Source organism: Marmota flaviventris, chromosome 17, assembly GCF_047511675.1.
Source record: "Marmota flaviventris isolate mMarFla1 chromosome 17, mMarFla1.hap1, whole genome shotgun sequence".
Lineage (NCBI taxonomy): Eukaryota > Metazoa > Chordata > Mammalia > Rodentia > Sciuridae > Marmota > Marmota flaviventris.
Window position 1 is genome coordinate 72073557 of NC_092514.1, and position 16318 is coordinate 72089874.

Below are 16318 nucleotides of genomic sequence, written 5' to 3' on the forward strand. Positions count from 1 at the left end.
CCTCTCCTGCCCAGCCTGTCCTTGAGTCTTCGGGCTCTGGGGAGGGATCTGAGATGGCAAGGGGAGGGATGTCCCTCCTCTACCCTGTTTGCCCTAAAGGTGACCAGACTCCAATAGTGTGGACCCTGAGTTGCTGATATTTGTGCCCCGAGGGCTGTAGCAGGACCCCACAATCATGCTGGGTTATACCAAGTGTCCTCCACCCTGGGCCCACACCCTTTTCCTTCGTCTCCTCTTCTCTGTGCCCGTTCCCTCTCCCTCTCCCACCTCTCTATCCTGGAGTCGGACATGCCCCATCCTTTTGACACAGCCAAAAGGAGCATAGAATTTCCAGGTTTCTTTTCAAAAAGATCTCCTGGGTCCCCCCGGCCATTCCCACTCAGGCCTCCAGGTATTGCCTCATAGAAAACCACTGAAGTCCTCGGAAAGAGACCCCAGAAAAAAACCAGATTCCAGTTGGGAGGTGTCAACCCGAACTCAGGACCTACCCCAGCTTGGTCCAGTGTGGCCCACTGATCTGGCTGTGATAGTCTGTTGGTCCCTGGGCTCCTAGATCCTGCTTAGCCAGCTCCCATAGTCTCCTGCTCTCAGGCCACCCTCCCCCAAGCCTGGAGCCAACAGCAGTCCTCAGCAAGTTGGTGTCCTTTCCCAGCACTTGGCTCCACTCAGTCCCCTGCTCTGCAGCTTCCAGACTCCTGTGATCCCTCCTGACAGCTTTGAGCACTTAGCTTGCACTGCGATCCGGTTTCCCTGAATCAGTCCGAGATTCTCCTCGCCCACTCCCAAAGCTTCCATTATGTTTCCTTTCCTCCCTATTCTTGAACTGCTAGGTGGCCCAGGTCACATTCCCTGCCTTTGCAGGGCCATCTGTTCTATCCCCAGTGTGGTGTATACTGCCCTGTACACACCACACGGGGAACAGTGCCCCAGCCCGCAGTGGTAGGAGCTCACCTGGAGGGAGGAGCATGGTGCTCACCTGCACATGGCCTTTCTTCTTCACCCGCCTTCTGATGCTGTGGATTCTGGTTCAGCTGCAGCAGCTCCATGCAGAGCTGGTATTAAGAGCAATGGCCTGTTCACAGAACGATAGATAGTTCCAAGGCGGGAGACATTTAGGAGGAAGGCCTTCTGTTCTATTGCATTTATACCCGAATTACTTGCTACCACGCAGGGGTGAGCTGAATGCTTGCCATCCCATTTCAGAAATTAACTGTCACCCCACCCTGGGGCGGTCTCGCTGGGATCCCACCTCCTACCAAGCACATGACTTAACACAAGGCAGTAGTTCTCCAATCACTACATCAAACTTCACGCCTTGTAAACACCTCCAGACTTTTGCTCAAGTTACAGTTTATCAATTACTACAGCACGTGTTCTTGTTCCCTTACCAGTTTATATTAGGTAACCAGCTCTTCTTGGCATCCTCAGAAGCAAGTTAATTGCTCAAGGCTAAATGTTCTTATCTATGATTTATATAATTTAGCTTAGTTTTCTTAGGGAAAGCTGCTTTTCTTTCTCTGGACTGTGCCATTGCAGCCTGGCTTTAGGGCAGCAGCTGTTCTCTGCTTCCCAGAGGACATCTTCAGGTGGGGCCCTCTCCAGGTTTAGGCCCTGCCACGGGGGCTCCACTCTGGCTGTTTCAAAACCTCTCCTCTAGACTTGTTCCTGAAGGGCAGCTTGGCCTTTCATGCAGGCCAATGGCTGGTCGGGCCCCTCTGGCTTTCACCCAGATTGGTGGGAAGTGAGTCGCAGGCTCTGCTCTCAGCTTCCCAGCCCTAGTTTCTGCTCTCCAGGCTTATCCAAGAGGAGGCCACCAGGCCAGGCCTGTCCACTGCATACCACAGGGCTCAGTGGAAACCTGCCAGCAGGGAATAAAAGCCCCTCCACCCCCTAGGGACCCCAGAGCTATCACTGTGCCTAAGAAGGGAAGCATTAATGAGCTGAGTCCCCAAACCACACCATCTCGGCCCCAGTGGAGCTGCCTTACGCATTTTGAACCAGATCTATGCCATCAGCCTAGATTGAGGACTGTTTTCAGAAACATCATAATGTAAAAAAGACTAAAGCTTTCTGCTTTAGGCCGAATGAATCAAAAAGGCCTCCATTTTGTCCCAGCAATTCTGTTTCCAGGAAAGTGTCCTAAAGAAATAGGCAGTTTGCCTATTTTTTGCCTATAAAATCTTTGCACAAAGATTTTATATGAAAAGTTAACACCCATTTCTTTTTTTTTTCTTCTTCTTCTTTTTTTTTTTTTTTTGGTAGCAGGGATTAAACCCAGGTACATTTAACCACTGAGCCACATGCCCGGACCTTTAATATTTTTTTTTTGTTTCAAAACAGGGTCTCTCTAAGGCTGAACTTGTGATCCTCCTACCTCAGCCTCCCAAGCTTCTGGGATTACAGGCATGCGCCACCACAGCTGGCTCATTTCACTTTAAATAGAGAAAAAATTGAAGACATCCTAAAGGTCCAACAATAAGGACTATTTAGGGACAGCCGCTTAGGAGCATATATACAATAAAATATTCCATATCTTCTTTAAATGCTCGTGTTAGTCTGTATTGACTTGGAAAGCTCCCCTGCCCTATGGTTAAATGAGAAAGGCAGGAACAGAAAAAATATGACTCTGTTCACATAAAACTGTATCTATACATATTTTAAGCACAGAGAACTGTTTGGGAGGATGGTGAGAGCACTTTTATCTGGTACATTCTCTTTTTTCTCCCACTCCATTCTTCTTCTCCTTCCTCCTCATGCACACAAAGTGTAATTTTAATTACTAGCAAATGACATTCTTCTTTCATAACCATCTTGGGTCATCCATTTGTTTGTAGTATTCCAAGGCATAAATCTAAGAGCATACAAATGAAGTATATTTCAAGTAATTTTTTTAATCACCGTTTTTTACCTTTCTGTACTGTTCTATTTATTTATTTATTTTGCACCAAGCATGCCTTAAGAAAAACACTGGAAAAAAGAAAGAAAGAAAAACATTGAAACCATTTTAGAAAGAAAACAGTCATTTGAAACAACCTGAGCTTGCTTTAAGGACCTCTTTAACGATTTACTCTCTTCCATCAATCTTGGTCTCCTGATTAAGCTGCCTAAAAAAATTTTTTTAAACAGCTTTATTGCATAATACACCATACAATCCACTCATTGAAAGCCTACAATTCAGTGACTTTTAGTCTATTCAAAGATTTGTGCATCTATTACCGCAATCCATTTTAGAATAGTTTCATCCTTCTGTCTTTTTCTAGAAATGAAAATGATAAATATATTTAGTATATTTATTTGTGGGGGCAGGATGGTATACACTCCAAATATCTAGGATGGTATACACTCCATAAGAAAAATTTTTAGGGATTTCTGTAACTGCCACTTTCTTTTATTCACCTTATACACATCCCCGTAAAAAGAGGACAAACTTCTCCAGCCTCTCTGATAGCGCTCATTTACCTGGGCAAGAAGAGGGGAGGTTATTTCTACCAGCAAGGTTCAAGAACCAGGGCTGCTGGGGAAAGAGGATATTTTTGCTGCCCAGGGAAAAAGGAAAAGGTTTAAGAGAGGGGCATGTGCCACTAGCACATGGTACCCAATTAGGGTAAGGACACTTGAAATCAGCTCATGACCTTGAGCAAGTCACTCTTCCCTCTCCTACCTGTCATCCATAAAATGAAAAAGTTAGACCAAAGAATTCTGAATCTTACACCAGGTGTGGTGGTGCACACCTGTAATCCTAGTGGCTCAGGAGGCTGAGGCAGGAGGATTATGAGTTCAAAGCTAGCCTCAGCAACTTAGCAAGGCCATAAGCAACTCAATGAGACCCTGTCTCTAAGTAAAATGTAAAAAAGGGCTGAGGATGTTGGTCAGTGGTTAAGCACCCCTGGGTTCAATCCTCAGTACCAAAAGAAAAAAGAAATTCTGAATCTTCACCCAAATCCAGTAGCCTGTCCTCTCTGCATCTCAGGAAGTTCCTACTCACCCTTCAAAACCCAACTGACTTGCCTAGCATACATAAGGCCCTGGATTCAAACCCCAGTACCAAACAAAACAGAAAACCTGAAAGTGGCCCATTTGTCTGAGCCTCCTTCCATCCCCAGGAACAGTGAAGCTCTCTTACCTGTTGTCCCAGGGCACTTTGCCCCTATGTTTATCTATGCATTTGGTACAGGCATGGTGGTGCATGCCTGTAGTCCCACCTACTCAAGAGGTTGAGACTGGAGGATTGCAAGTCAAGGCCAGCCTCAGAAACTTAGCAAGAACCTTAACAGCATAGCAACACCCTGTCTCAAAACAAAAAAAAAAAAAAAAAAAAAGAAAGAAAGAAAAAGGCCTGAGGATGTAACTCAGTGGTAAAGCACCCCTGGGTTTAAATTCCCAGCACCAAAAAAAAAAAAAAAAAAAAGGAAAAGAAATGCACTTAGCATATTTCAATTACTCGTTCTTTTGAAAAAAATTTGTTGTGCACTTGCTCTGTACCAGGTGTTGTCTGGAGATAGTCAATTTTAAAAATTCCTGTCTCATGAGTTCACAATCAGTAGCAGAAATGAACTAGATCAATGAGCATCTTGTTTGGTAAGTTAGATGATGCTAAAGAGAAAAATTAAGTGGAGGAGAGATTGTGGGGCAAGGGAGGCTGTGACTTGAAATCACGTGTTTGCGGAAAGACACCCCCCCACCCCCCCACCCCCGCCAGAAGGTGACTAAGCACAGACTTGAAGGAGGACACAGGGTATGTCTGAGGAAAGGACATTTAAGATGTAAGTGGCAGCAATGCAAGACTTAGCTCCTGGCCTCCATGAGACTCCCTTAGGGCAGTCTGTGTTGTGGTGGCCTTGGAGTTCTGGGACCCAGCCCAGAATGAGTGAGAGAGGTGAATGGCGGCCCTCTCTCACACTGCTGTGTTCCCCGCCCTCCACCTCCCCAGACTTGCACCTGGCCGCAGAGCTGGGGAAGACCCTGCTGGAGAGGAACAAGGAACTGGAGGAGTCCCTGCAGCAGATGTACTCCACCAACGAGGAGCAAGTGCAGGAGATCGAGGTAAGGGGCCTCGGGCCCTGGACATGCTTTCCTCCGCCATCAAGGGTATGTCTTTGTGCAACTTTGCCAAAGGGACCCTCTTAACAGACACAGCCTTGGTCCAACAGCCTTGGGCAGTTCACAACCTGCACAACTATTCCACGCAGCTCCGTTGCTCCACTGACTTTATCCCTACTCAACTGAAGACAAATACCTCCAAACAAAACTGTACCTAGGGTGGGGAGGAATGCAAAGACAGACACTTCCCCCTGCCCCGCTCTAAAAGTCGGCTCCAACTTCCCCCTCTCCCCTAGTACCTGACCAAGCAGCTGGACACACTGCGGCACGTAAACGAGCAGCACGCCAAAGTGTATGAGCAGCTGGACCTGACAGCCCGGGACCTGGAGCTGACCAACCAGAGGCTGGTGCTGGATAGTAAGGCCGCCCAGCAGAAGATCCATGGGTGAGGGCTGGGCTGAGGCTGCGGGTGAGGGAGAGGCCCAGGGCTGGGAGCACGAGGGCACAGGGGCTGGTGCTGCTGGAGGCCCAGGCCGAGGGGCCCCAGATGGTAGTGAGTTTGTCCACGTCCATCTTGCATGGTTTAAAGGCACCAGGCTGGGTTTTAGACTCTGGGGATACCACGGCAGGGTACACAGGTTGTGGGGTACACTGTCTTGCCTCTTGGAGTCCCCAGCTGGGGGGGGGGGGAGGCAGATGTGTAAATATCGTACTGTAGAGCAGGATGATAAGTGACAGAGGCCTGTACAAGGAACTAGGGTAGCTCAGAGTGATCAGCTTGGCCTGGGAGGTGTGAGAAAGGGTGTCTCCTCTGGGATGCAGACAGTTCCCCATCTGACCTCAGCACCAAGGAGCAAGGTTCAAAGTGACCTGTCAGTGCCCAACCCCATGTCCCTCCATCTGCAGGGATCCAGGGCTGCAGTGAGGGCCACCCCATCCCTTTAAAACTTTTCCTATGTATGTGTCCACCCCACGCCAGGTTGACAGAGACGATCGAGCGCCTGCAGGCCCAGGTGGAGGAGCTGCAGGCCCAGGTAGAGCAGCTGCGCGACCTGGAGCAGCTGCGCGTGCGCCGGGAGAAGCGGGAACGCAGGCGCACCATCCACACCTTCCCCTGCCTCAAGGAGCTGTGCACCAGCCCGCGGTAGGTAGCTGGGATAAGAGGCAGGTGGGAAGGAAGGCTGGTGCCTTGTCCAGGCCATGGGAGACTATTGCGACAATCACAGCAGCTGCATTTATGGAGCACTGGCTGTGTACCACTACGCTACTGGCTTAATTCTCATTGTCTACTCTGAAGTGTATTATTTTATTATCCTATTATTTAGACTAGAAAATTGAAGCTCAGAGGTTACATATCTTATCCAAGGTCTCCTATTTATTAAGAAGCATGGTCAGGGTTCTAACCCAATATGGGTTTAACACCGTACCTTTCAGATCTCATTAAATCTAAGATCAATGATCATTTAACCCATTAAGTCCCAAGTTTTCAATTCTGTGAATATTTCAGTGAAATTGATGCTGGTGTATTAAAATAGGTTGGAAATAATAATCTAGAGCCTATGTATATTATTATTTGATTGACCTTAATTAATATATTTTAATTATTACGGTATAAAGTAATTGTATTATTATTGTATACTATATTTAAGTTTTTATAGACATTCTACGTCTGGGATGATGGGACCAAATGGGTTAATATAAGAATAGAGGGTTGGCCAGGCGTGGTAGCACCTGCCTGTTATCCCAGAAGCTTGGAAGGTTGAGGCAGGAGAATCACGAATTCAAAGCCAGCCTGAGCAAGGGCAAGGTGCTAAGCAACTCAGTGAGACCCTGCCTCTAAAAGAAATACAAAAATAGGGCTAGGGATATAGCTAAGTGGTCCAGCGCCCGGAGTTCACTCCCCTGTGCCACAAGAAAAAAAAAAAAAAAGAATACAGGGCTGGTGTGTAGCTCAGTGGTGGAGCACTTACTTGCCTACCACTGGAAATGCCCTGGGTTCCATCCCCAGCACCAGAGGTAGGGCAGGGAACAGACTGCGTGTTTAGTGTGTGTTTCAGTAATGGTCTTTGCACAGAGTAATGGAGGGGGCGTTTAATAAAGAAGAGCAAGGTTATGAAAACCGCAGCACCCCAGGGTTGCAATAGAGCGATTGAGGGGCCAGGAGAGGGGAGATGGATTACTACCTGGCTGGCACCAACAGAGGAAAAAGCCTGAGGAGGCCCCTGGCCACACGCTTTGCATCTTGCTGGGTGCCTCCCTTTGCTGGGCTTAGGAGAGCAGGGGCCCTGGCTGAGGCTGTCCGTAGTGGTGCCCCACCCCCCGGGGGGATGGTAGAGTAGGGTGGAGAGCAGCAGACAGCAGAGATAGCCCAGGCAGAAGCAAGGTGTAAGTGTCTGAGCCTGGGCTTGGGAGCTTTGGAGATGACCACCTACCCTCACTCCTCTCCCAGGTGCGAGGATGCCTTTCGCCTGCACAGCTCCTCCCTGGAGCTGGGCCCTCGGCCCCTGGAGCAGGAGAACGAGAGGCTGCAGACCTTGGTGGGAGTGCTGCGTTCCCAGGTGAGCCAGGAGCGGCAGCGCAAGGAGCGGGCAGAGCGCGAGTACACTGCGGTGCTGCAGGAGTACACGGAGCTGGAGCGGCAGCTGTGTGAGATGGAGGGCTGCCGCCTGCGCGTGCAGGAGCTGGAGGCCGAGCTGCTGGAGCTGCAACAGATGAAACAAGCCAAGACCTACCTGCTGGGCCGGGATGACCACCTGGCTGAGGCCCTGCTGGCACCCCTCACCCAGGCCCCTGAATCTGACGATCCCCAGCCGGGCATCGGAGATGACTCTGGTGCCCAGGACGGTGTCTCCTCACCTGCTGCCTCCCCCGGCCACGCGGTGCGTAAGAGCTGCAGCGACACGGCTCTCAATGCCATTGTGGCCAAAGACCCAGCCAGCAGGCACGCAGGCAACCTCACGCTGCACGCCAACAGCGTGCGCCGGCGGGGCATGTCCATCCTGCGGGAGGTGGATGAGCAGTACCACGCGCTGCTGGAGAAGTACGAGGAGCTGCTGAGCAAGTGCCGGCAGCACGGGGCTGGTGTGCGGCACACCGGCGTGCAGACCTCGCGGCCCATCTCCCGGGACAGCTCATGGAGGGACCTGCGGGGGGGCGAGGAGGGCCAGGGGGAGGCCAAGGCAGGTGAGAAGAGCCTGAGCCAGCATGTGGAGGCCGTGGACAAGCGGCTGGAGCAGAGCCAGCCCGAGTACAAGGCACTCTTCAAAGAGATCTTCGCCAGGATCCAGAAGACCAAGGCCGACATCAACTCCACCAAAGTTAAGACACACAGCAGCAAGTGACCCTTTTCTGGCCTGCCGCTTCCCCCAGGCTCCAGGCCATGGGGTCCCTCATGCCTGGACTACATAGCCTACAGTGAGTAAGAGAGCCCTTTAGCAGCAATATATCACAGCAGGTGGCCACTCCAGAGGTGCCAGAGTAAGGGGGCCCTTCTGATCTGGGAACATTGCATGTTCCCGGTTGATGGAACAGCCAACTCGTCCCACCTCCTGCGAGTTCTTGGCCACCAGCTTCAGCCTGAACTCAGTTTCAAAGCCAAACATTCCCCGCTCCACTGGGGTTTCCCCAGCTCCACTGGCCCTGGCTTCCAGACCCTAGGCCTCACTCTCAGATCTATGGCCCAGTTTCTGAAAGCCATTCTGGATCAGTTGGCTTCCCCACCCCCAAAGTTCAGTTTTTCTGAGAGATTTGCAATGCAAGGTCGCCTTGACCCCTTGCCACAACTGGAAACACTTGAAAGGGGACCCCCAGCTATTGCTGGTTCCTGGGGTCTCCTGGACCACCCACTGCTTCTCGCCAGCCATGACTCGCTGTCATTCCCTTAGCACCAGCTGTCCCTACCCCCAGAGTCCTGAGCAGGTCACAGATAGCCCCTGCCTTGCAGAGCAGAAAGGCTCAGCCAGGTCCTGAGTGTCCCCCACTCCAACCCTGGCAAGGACCCCTTGCCCATCGCAGAACTGTAGCCAATCAGAAGAGGGGAAGAGGGAGCCCCTCCACAGCCATACATGAGTGGTACCCTGTTTCCCTCAGCCAGCTTCCTTGAGCTCTAGCCCCAGAAATGCCTTCTGGGCATTCAGCCTTCCAGGGGCCGGATGGTGGAGAGCCCATGTCTGTATATCGCCTCTGCCTCCCTTCTCTGCACCTGCCCCATCTCAGGGACCATGACGTCTCATTCACTCCACGCTCCCCACAGGCCAGCCTGGCACAGGTCATACCTGCTGCCCCCAGAATGTCCTGGACATGGGCCACCAGTGGCCCCAGTGTCCATCCCCATTCCCCTTCACCCGAGACTCTCCCTGCACATGAAGCAGTACTGAATTGGGTTGGGGATGAGGAATGATTTCCCGCCCTCCCACCTGCAAAATGCCTGCTCTTTACCTCCCAACTTTGTGGAGGGTATTTGAAGCCCCAGCTGGGTCAGAGGTTCAATCTTTTGGTTTAAGACTTCAGAGTCTTAGTCAAGTTTCAGCTAAGAGATGCCCAGGTCCCCAGCTTGTCCTCGGCAGTCCTTCAGGGTTTCTTGTTCTTCACTCATCCTTCCTGAGACCCTAGAAATTGAAGGAGCCATACAATCCAGTGGAAGGTGGTGGCTCTGGCTTCTGTGCTGGGAGCCCAGCGGGAACCTTCATGCCTTATTTATTTCTAATGGGTAAAGGGGTTTCTTAACAAGCATACCTGACATCCCTCAGGATGCCACCTTGTTCTGGGCGGCACTGTGATGTGAGCTGGCGGCTGGTCTTCTGTTTGTGCAACTTGGAACCTTTTGTCTTTTGGGGCTGGGCAGTTCCTAGCCCTCCGTATGTCTCTGTCATCTGGGGGAAGGGGTAAGCTCTGGCCTGTTTGCTCCCCAGCTCTGTAGCCGCCGACCAGCGTCTCCTTTGAAGTATACGTGAGAGAAATATATTTACAAATGCTTTATTCTCTTCTTTAATAAAAAATGCACCAGTATTCTAAAAAGCAGAAATGGCCCTAGAGCCAGGGTCCCATCTCTGTGTGTCTCACAGGCTTCCTCCTGTCACACTCCACTGAAGGCCAGGAAGGTGCCTGAGCTCCCCTCCACTGTGACCCTCTACCTTTCCTCTGAAGCCCCTCACTGCTCACCTCTCTGTGATCAGCATCCAAACATCTCTAAATAGCATCTCCATGTTCATCGAGAGCCAGTGTCACCAGTCATGCTGGGGAGACAATAATGAACAAAAGAGACAGGGCTTGTCTTGCCTTGCAGTTCACATTCTAGTGTGGGCAGATTTCCCCAAAGTCAGCTAAAATAAACCAAAGATAGGGTGATGGAAAACTGGGGGCAGGAGGCTTGGTGTCATGTTAGCTAGGACACATGTACTCAATGGGAGCAAACTTAAAAAAAAAAAACACTTCTGTGTGGATATATGCATACAGTATATGAAGAGATATACAGTATATCTATGGTGTTAAAATCTCATGGTGGGGGCTGTGGCTGTGGCTCAGTGGTAGAGAGCTTGCCTAGCATGTGTGAGGCACTGGATTCAATCCTCAGCACCACATAAAAATAAATAAAATAAAGACCCATTGACACAAAAAATATTAAAAAAAAAAAAATCTCATGGGGGAGCCGGGTGCGGTGGCCAGCGCATGTAATCCCAGCGATTTGGGAGGCTGAGGCAGAAGGATCCTGAGTTCAAAGCCAGCCTCAACAAAAGTGAGATGCTAAGCAACTCAGTGAGACCCTAACTCTAAATCAAATACAAACAAGGGATGGGGGTGTGACTCAGTGATCAAGTGTCCCTGAGTTCATTCAATCCTCGGTACAAAAAAAATAAAAGAGAGAAACCTCATAGTGGCCTTAGAGAAACCTCATGGTGGCCTTTTCACCATCATGACACTGAGGGCAAAGAAGGAAGCTCCTCACCGTCCCAAAACTGAAGCCAAAGCAAAGGTTTGGACTCTTAAGAAGGCAGTACTGAAAGGTGGCCACAGCCACAAAAAGATCTGCATGCCCTCTGCCTTCCAAATGCCCAAATAGCTATGGAAGAGCACCCCCCTCCCGGATGCAACAGGCTCTACCTGCATGCCATCAGGTTCCCCAACCAGAGTTGGCCGTAGGGAAGACAGAAGACTGTTCCCTGTGGATGCTGAGGCCAGCAAGCAGCAGATCACACAGGCTATGAAGAAGCTTTGTGAGGTTGATGTGGCCAAGGTCAGCACCCTGATCAGGCCTAATGGAAAGAAGGCCTATGTTCACCTGGCTCCTGATTGTGATTCTTTGGATGTTGCCAACAGAATTAAGATCATCTTGATCTTAATTCTGTTGGCAACATCCAAAGAATCACAATATTTTTTTTTACGAAGGAACAATTAGGGTGAAAGTTTCCCCCTCCCGAGGAGGAAAAGGAGACTGATAATGGGGAAAGAAGATTGGGAAACGCTTGATGAGACTGGCCAGGGCACACCAGCTGGTGTGATGATTAGCTGAGACTCAAGACCAGGGAGGCACCAGTGGAAACAGTAGGGCACGACCAGGCAGGGGATGAGAGTGGAGGCCAGGCCCCCCAGGGAGCAGGCTTAGGAGGCTTGCACCTCCTAAGTGCAAGGAAAAGTGATTGCAAGGTTTACGGGTGTCATCTGTAGTTTTAAGGCTTCCACTGCATGGAAGTCTAATGACAGGAAAAGTGAAGGAGCCCAGGACAGAGGCTGAGCCCCAAGGGACCATGAAAGAGGAATAAACAGACCAGCCCTGGGGGAGCCACTTGGAATAGAGGAGAGTTGCAAGAATTACCACGGACCCTCTCCAGGTATTTCCAAACCTATCAACCACTCACCTCTCTTCCATGTACACAGAAATACCTCACAGCTTCCAGCTATTCCCAAAGACCTGTCTCTTCACCATGTTTTGGAGAGGTGAGGACAGTAGGCAGGAGAGCTGGTCACCTAGGGGGCTCACACTCACCCGCTGTGCTCCAGTGTGGAAGGTGTAATCAGTCCATGGGTTTTCTCTTTCTTCAATGCACAGTGATAGCACGTGTCCTTTTTAGAAGTTCCCATGCCCACACTGTCCTCTTCAAATCTGGTAATGACCTCCTGGAACTTGAGAATTGCTGCCCAAACTCAGATATCTGAGGCCTGGAAACATACCTGAAGGTTTGGGTAAGAGGAGCACCTTGGGAAATCTGCTGTTACCTCATGCTGTGTACGCCACCCAGCCACCTTGCACCCCCACACACGGTAGATTGCCCCCTGCCCTGCAGATCCTGCTGGTCCCTCTTGCAATCCAGTACTGTCTGTGGCATGGGTGACTCCAGAATTGGAGAAGAAAATGTACTGGGCGTTTTAGGGTTCATTTTCTTGCCATCTTCTCCACTCTCCCATTTTCAAATAGAGAAAAAATGCAGCTCTGTGGCCCATGAACTGCATCTGTGGAAAAGCTTCCAAAGTCTTCTTTGGGAGTAGACACAGGGACCAGCAGGGGCCGTGGGTAAAGAGCAAGCTTTTGCTCACTGCTCTTAAGGAGGGAGGAAGGTATGGTAAGGGAGCCCAGAGCTGGGTCCCAAACTGGTGCCTACATCAGTTGAACAGCATGGATGGTTTACATGGGCAGCCTGCAGGGGCTCTAGGATTTCCCATCCTGTTGTCACCTGTCTCCAGTGGCATGAGGGCACATTATAGCTCACACAAAGAGCCATCATGTGGGAAGCAAAGGAAGCTGTTCGAGGCCTGTATCCAGCTACCTTCTCTCCTTGGCTTTTAACCTGCCTTTCCCCCTCTTTCCCCACCTGGGGGCCTGCATTGTCTGAGTTCAACCCCAGTACCAAAAAAAAAAAAAAAAAATCTCATGATGGCCTTTTCACCATCATGACACCGTGTCACGTTTCTCAGGCTCTCTTCTTCCCTGAACTGGCAATCTTCCCACTGCCAACCCAAATACACTGAGCCACTGCAGTGAGGAAATCAGCCAGCCAGCCCTGTCTCAGCCCTGCCTGCAAATCCTGGCTGTTTTCAGGGACCAGGGAGCCAAGTGGTGGTGGCAAAGGAAGTAGCTTCCAGAAAGAAGGCAGCAGTTCTGCCCACTCACTCATGCTGTGCGCTGTCCATCCCCTCAGGGAAGAAAGGAAAAGTGTCCAGTGGAGCTGGATTTTCTACCCCAGGGCTGCAGAGGAAAAAAGCTAACAGTCATCAGGTCTCTGCCATGGGCACTAGTATCCCTGAGTAGCTGCTAATTTGATACATACTGGCTTTGGGACAGGCATGGTATGAAGTGCTTTGCATGTGTTTAATACCATCAGGACCTTTAGGAGGCAGCTATAAAACCTCCAATTTACTGATGAGGATATGGAGGCTTAGAGGTTAAGGTAGCTATTCAAAGTCACAGAGAAATAATCCATCTCAGGCCTGACCGATTTCACCACGCTTCGCTGCGTGTCCCTGGGTCCACACAATGATGAGATAAATCTAAGAGGCTATCTGACCCAGGGCACTCCAGAGAAGAAAGGAAAATCTCGTGGACCCCTTGCGTGAGAATGTACCCTGCCATGAAGTAGGGCTGGTATGTGCAAGCTCCTCAGCTGCCAGGAATAGCTTGGTGAGGAGGCTTTTTCCTTTCTCCCCCATGAATGCCCACTTCCTGAAGCGCCATCTCAACCTATGGAAGATCAAGAAGGGGAAGAACACTGGTCTCAGCTTTCAGCACCTGCTCTTCTTGGGAAACCGGTGGTCCCTCTTGTCACCAAATGGAAGTCTCAGAAGTTCGCCCAGAAGAGAGGAGACCTCAACTTGGTCCCTGCAGGCTCTTGACATACTTTGCAGAAAAAAAAAATTCAGGATACATTAGAAAAAGGCACAATCACAAATTTATTCAGGAAAGCACACTCAAAGGCACAGAGCATGGTACTGGGGATTAAACCCAGGGGTGCTTTACCACCTCCCCAGCCCTTTTTATTTTTTATTGTAAGACAGAGTCTCAATAAGTTGTTGAGGCTGGCTTTGAATTTGTGATCCTTCTGAGTCACTGGGATTACAGGTGTGTGCCACTGCACTCTGCAGCACTCTTTTTAAAAATATTTTTTGAAGTTGTAGATGGATACAATACCTTTATTTTATTTATTTATCTTTATGTGGTGCTGAGGATCAAACTCAGGGCCTCACATACACTAGGCAAGCTCTCTACCACTGAGCTACAACCCCAGCCCCACTTTTTTTTTTAAAGGAAATTTTGTAAAGAGTAAAGAGAAGAGGTATGTCTGGTGAGCTCAATTCTTTTAACCATGGAGCACAGGGTAGGTCATGGTGATCTGGTTCTTTTCAGGATCTCTAGGTTGACATTATCTAGTTAATAGATAACATTTGAAACATACCCATTATTTCTCCCTTGGCTAAAGAAAATGTTGTGTAAGCAAGCAATGTATATTGGCATTAATTAACTGGACTCACAATACTCTTAAGATCCAGGGGCCTTTTAGGAATTTAGGTCTGGAGGAAAACCAGCCTGGGGAGCAAAGATAAGGGTGTTCATGGAGTTTCTTAAAGTTACAGTTTCTTTTCTTTTTTTCTGTGATACTAAGGACTGAAAACCGAGGGACACTCTGCCACTGAGCTATACCACCAACTGCCTTTAAAATTTGGACACATGGTCTAAGTTGCGGAGGCTGACTTCAAACTGCCTTATCCTCCTGCCTGAGCCTCCCAATAGCTGAGTTTACAGACATCTGCAACCACACCCAAGTGGGAATTTTTTCCCCCTTTTCTGATGGTCTCCTTTCTACCTATCCTTATTTCTTCTTCCTCATTCTTGGCCCATTTTCTCCAAAAGGGCCTCATTCTGGATGGTTCCCTGTGGCAGCAGGTGAAAGGAGCTTGCCAGCTGCTTCCCCCGAGCCCCAGGGCAGCTTGTTTCATTCTTCTCTCTCCCTTCACTTCTCCTAGAATCCAGGCCACCAGATGGCCTGAGCAGGCTGTGTTTATTTGGGGCCATGGAAACCTGCAGTTTCCTTTTCCTATGGCTCTGAGTCAGGTAGAGGCTGGAGTCCAGCCTGAGAACAAAGGCTGTCTTGAAACAGCTCCAACTTTATTACTCACAATCCTCTACCTAGACCTGAGCGCCTGGCTCTGCTCCCCCTAGCAGCTTATTCTAGTTACCATGGAGACATTTATGTTCCTTCTGGGGTCTTGGGACTAAGTCAGACAAGGAGGGACCCAGGAGACTCTCCTTCCTACCTAGTGCCCAAGAGGAGCAGTCAATTGCCAACCCTTCCTAGTCGGAGTATACAAAGCCAGGGTAGGAAAATGGTTTATTCTGATGATGCTGAGATGGTACTGGCTTGATTAGAAGACAGTCTCCTGTTTCAATGGTCAACATCCCCAGGAGATATTTAAAATATCCCAGCGTCATATTTTTCTAGGTAATTATGCTTTTTCCTAACAATAGAACCCTTCATTAAGAAACCACCACAAGGGCTGGGGATGTGGCTCAAGTGGTAGCGCACTCGCCCGGCATGCGTGCGGCCCAGGTTCGATCCTCAGCACCACATACAGACGAAGATGTTGTGTCCGCCAAATACTAAAAAATAAATATTAAAAGAATTCTCACTCTTTCTTAAAAAAAAAAAAAAGAAACCACCACAAGTACTACTAATAATTACATTTATGGAGCTCTGTTTTCCTTTACACACTGCCTCTCCACTAAGTCACTTAAGTAAGGGTTAGCTGTTTTCAAATACTGCTGTCTCTATTTCCAACCTGTTTCAGAATCAGAATCTCTGCGTTCTGGAGTCCTGTGTCAACAGGGCTCTGCTTGGCCTGCCATCTCCCTCTACTCTTCTACCATCCCCTTATCTTCTAACTGGAAGAAACCACCATTATTCTCCGTAAAGCTGGAGGGTGTGGACCAGTCCACGTTTTGGGAACATTTGTTCCATGACCTGCCTCCCATTCCTGCACGGCACGGGGGGGATATGCCAGTACTATGCACACACGCAGGCTGCCTTGTGGGAAGACCTGAAGTCCTAAAGCTCAGCTTTACCTGAACTCAACTTCAAACACACATTCCCTTGGAGCTGGGGCTGGGGTTGTGGCTCAGTGGCAGAGCGCTTGCCTAGGATGTGTGAGGCACTGGGTTCAATCCTCAGCACCGCATATAAATAAATAAAAGTCCATCAACAACTAATAAAATATTTAAAACAAACACATTCCCACAGAATTCACTTGATCAACCTCAGTGGAGTGCCCCCCCTGTGCCATGTTCTGGGTGCTG

At 49.5% G+C, this 16318-nt stretch overlaps 1 protein-coding gene across 2 annotated transcripts in view; it reads left to right on the forward strand.

Moving 5' to 3' along the window:
* The window catches only part of Cdr2l (cerebellar degeneration related protein 2 like), a 28534-nt gene extending 19026 nt beyond the window's left edge, over window positions 1-9508 (forward strand). For both annotated transcript variants that reach the window (XM_071603197.1, XM_027955766.2), the window contains exons 2-5: window positions 4931-5043; window positions 5337-5485; window positions 6020-6184; window positions 7490-9508. In XM_071603197.1, the coding sequence (XP_071459298.1) occupies window positions 5005-5043; window positions 5337-5485; window positions 6020-6184; window positions 7490-8381 (1245 nt within the window). In that variant the 5' untranslated portion in view covers window positions 4931-5004 and the 3' untranslated portion in view covers window positions 8382-9508. The remainder of the gene's footprint in view (window positions 1-4930; window positions 5044-5336; window positions 5486-6019; window positions 6185-7489) is intronic.
* The last annotated feature ends 6810 nt before the right edge of the window (window positions 9509-16318 follow it).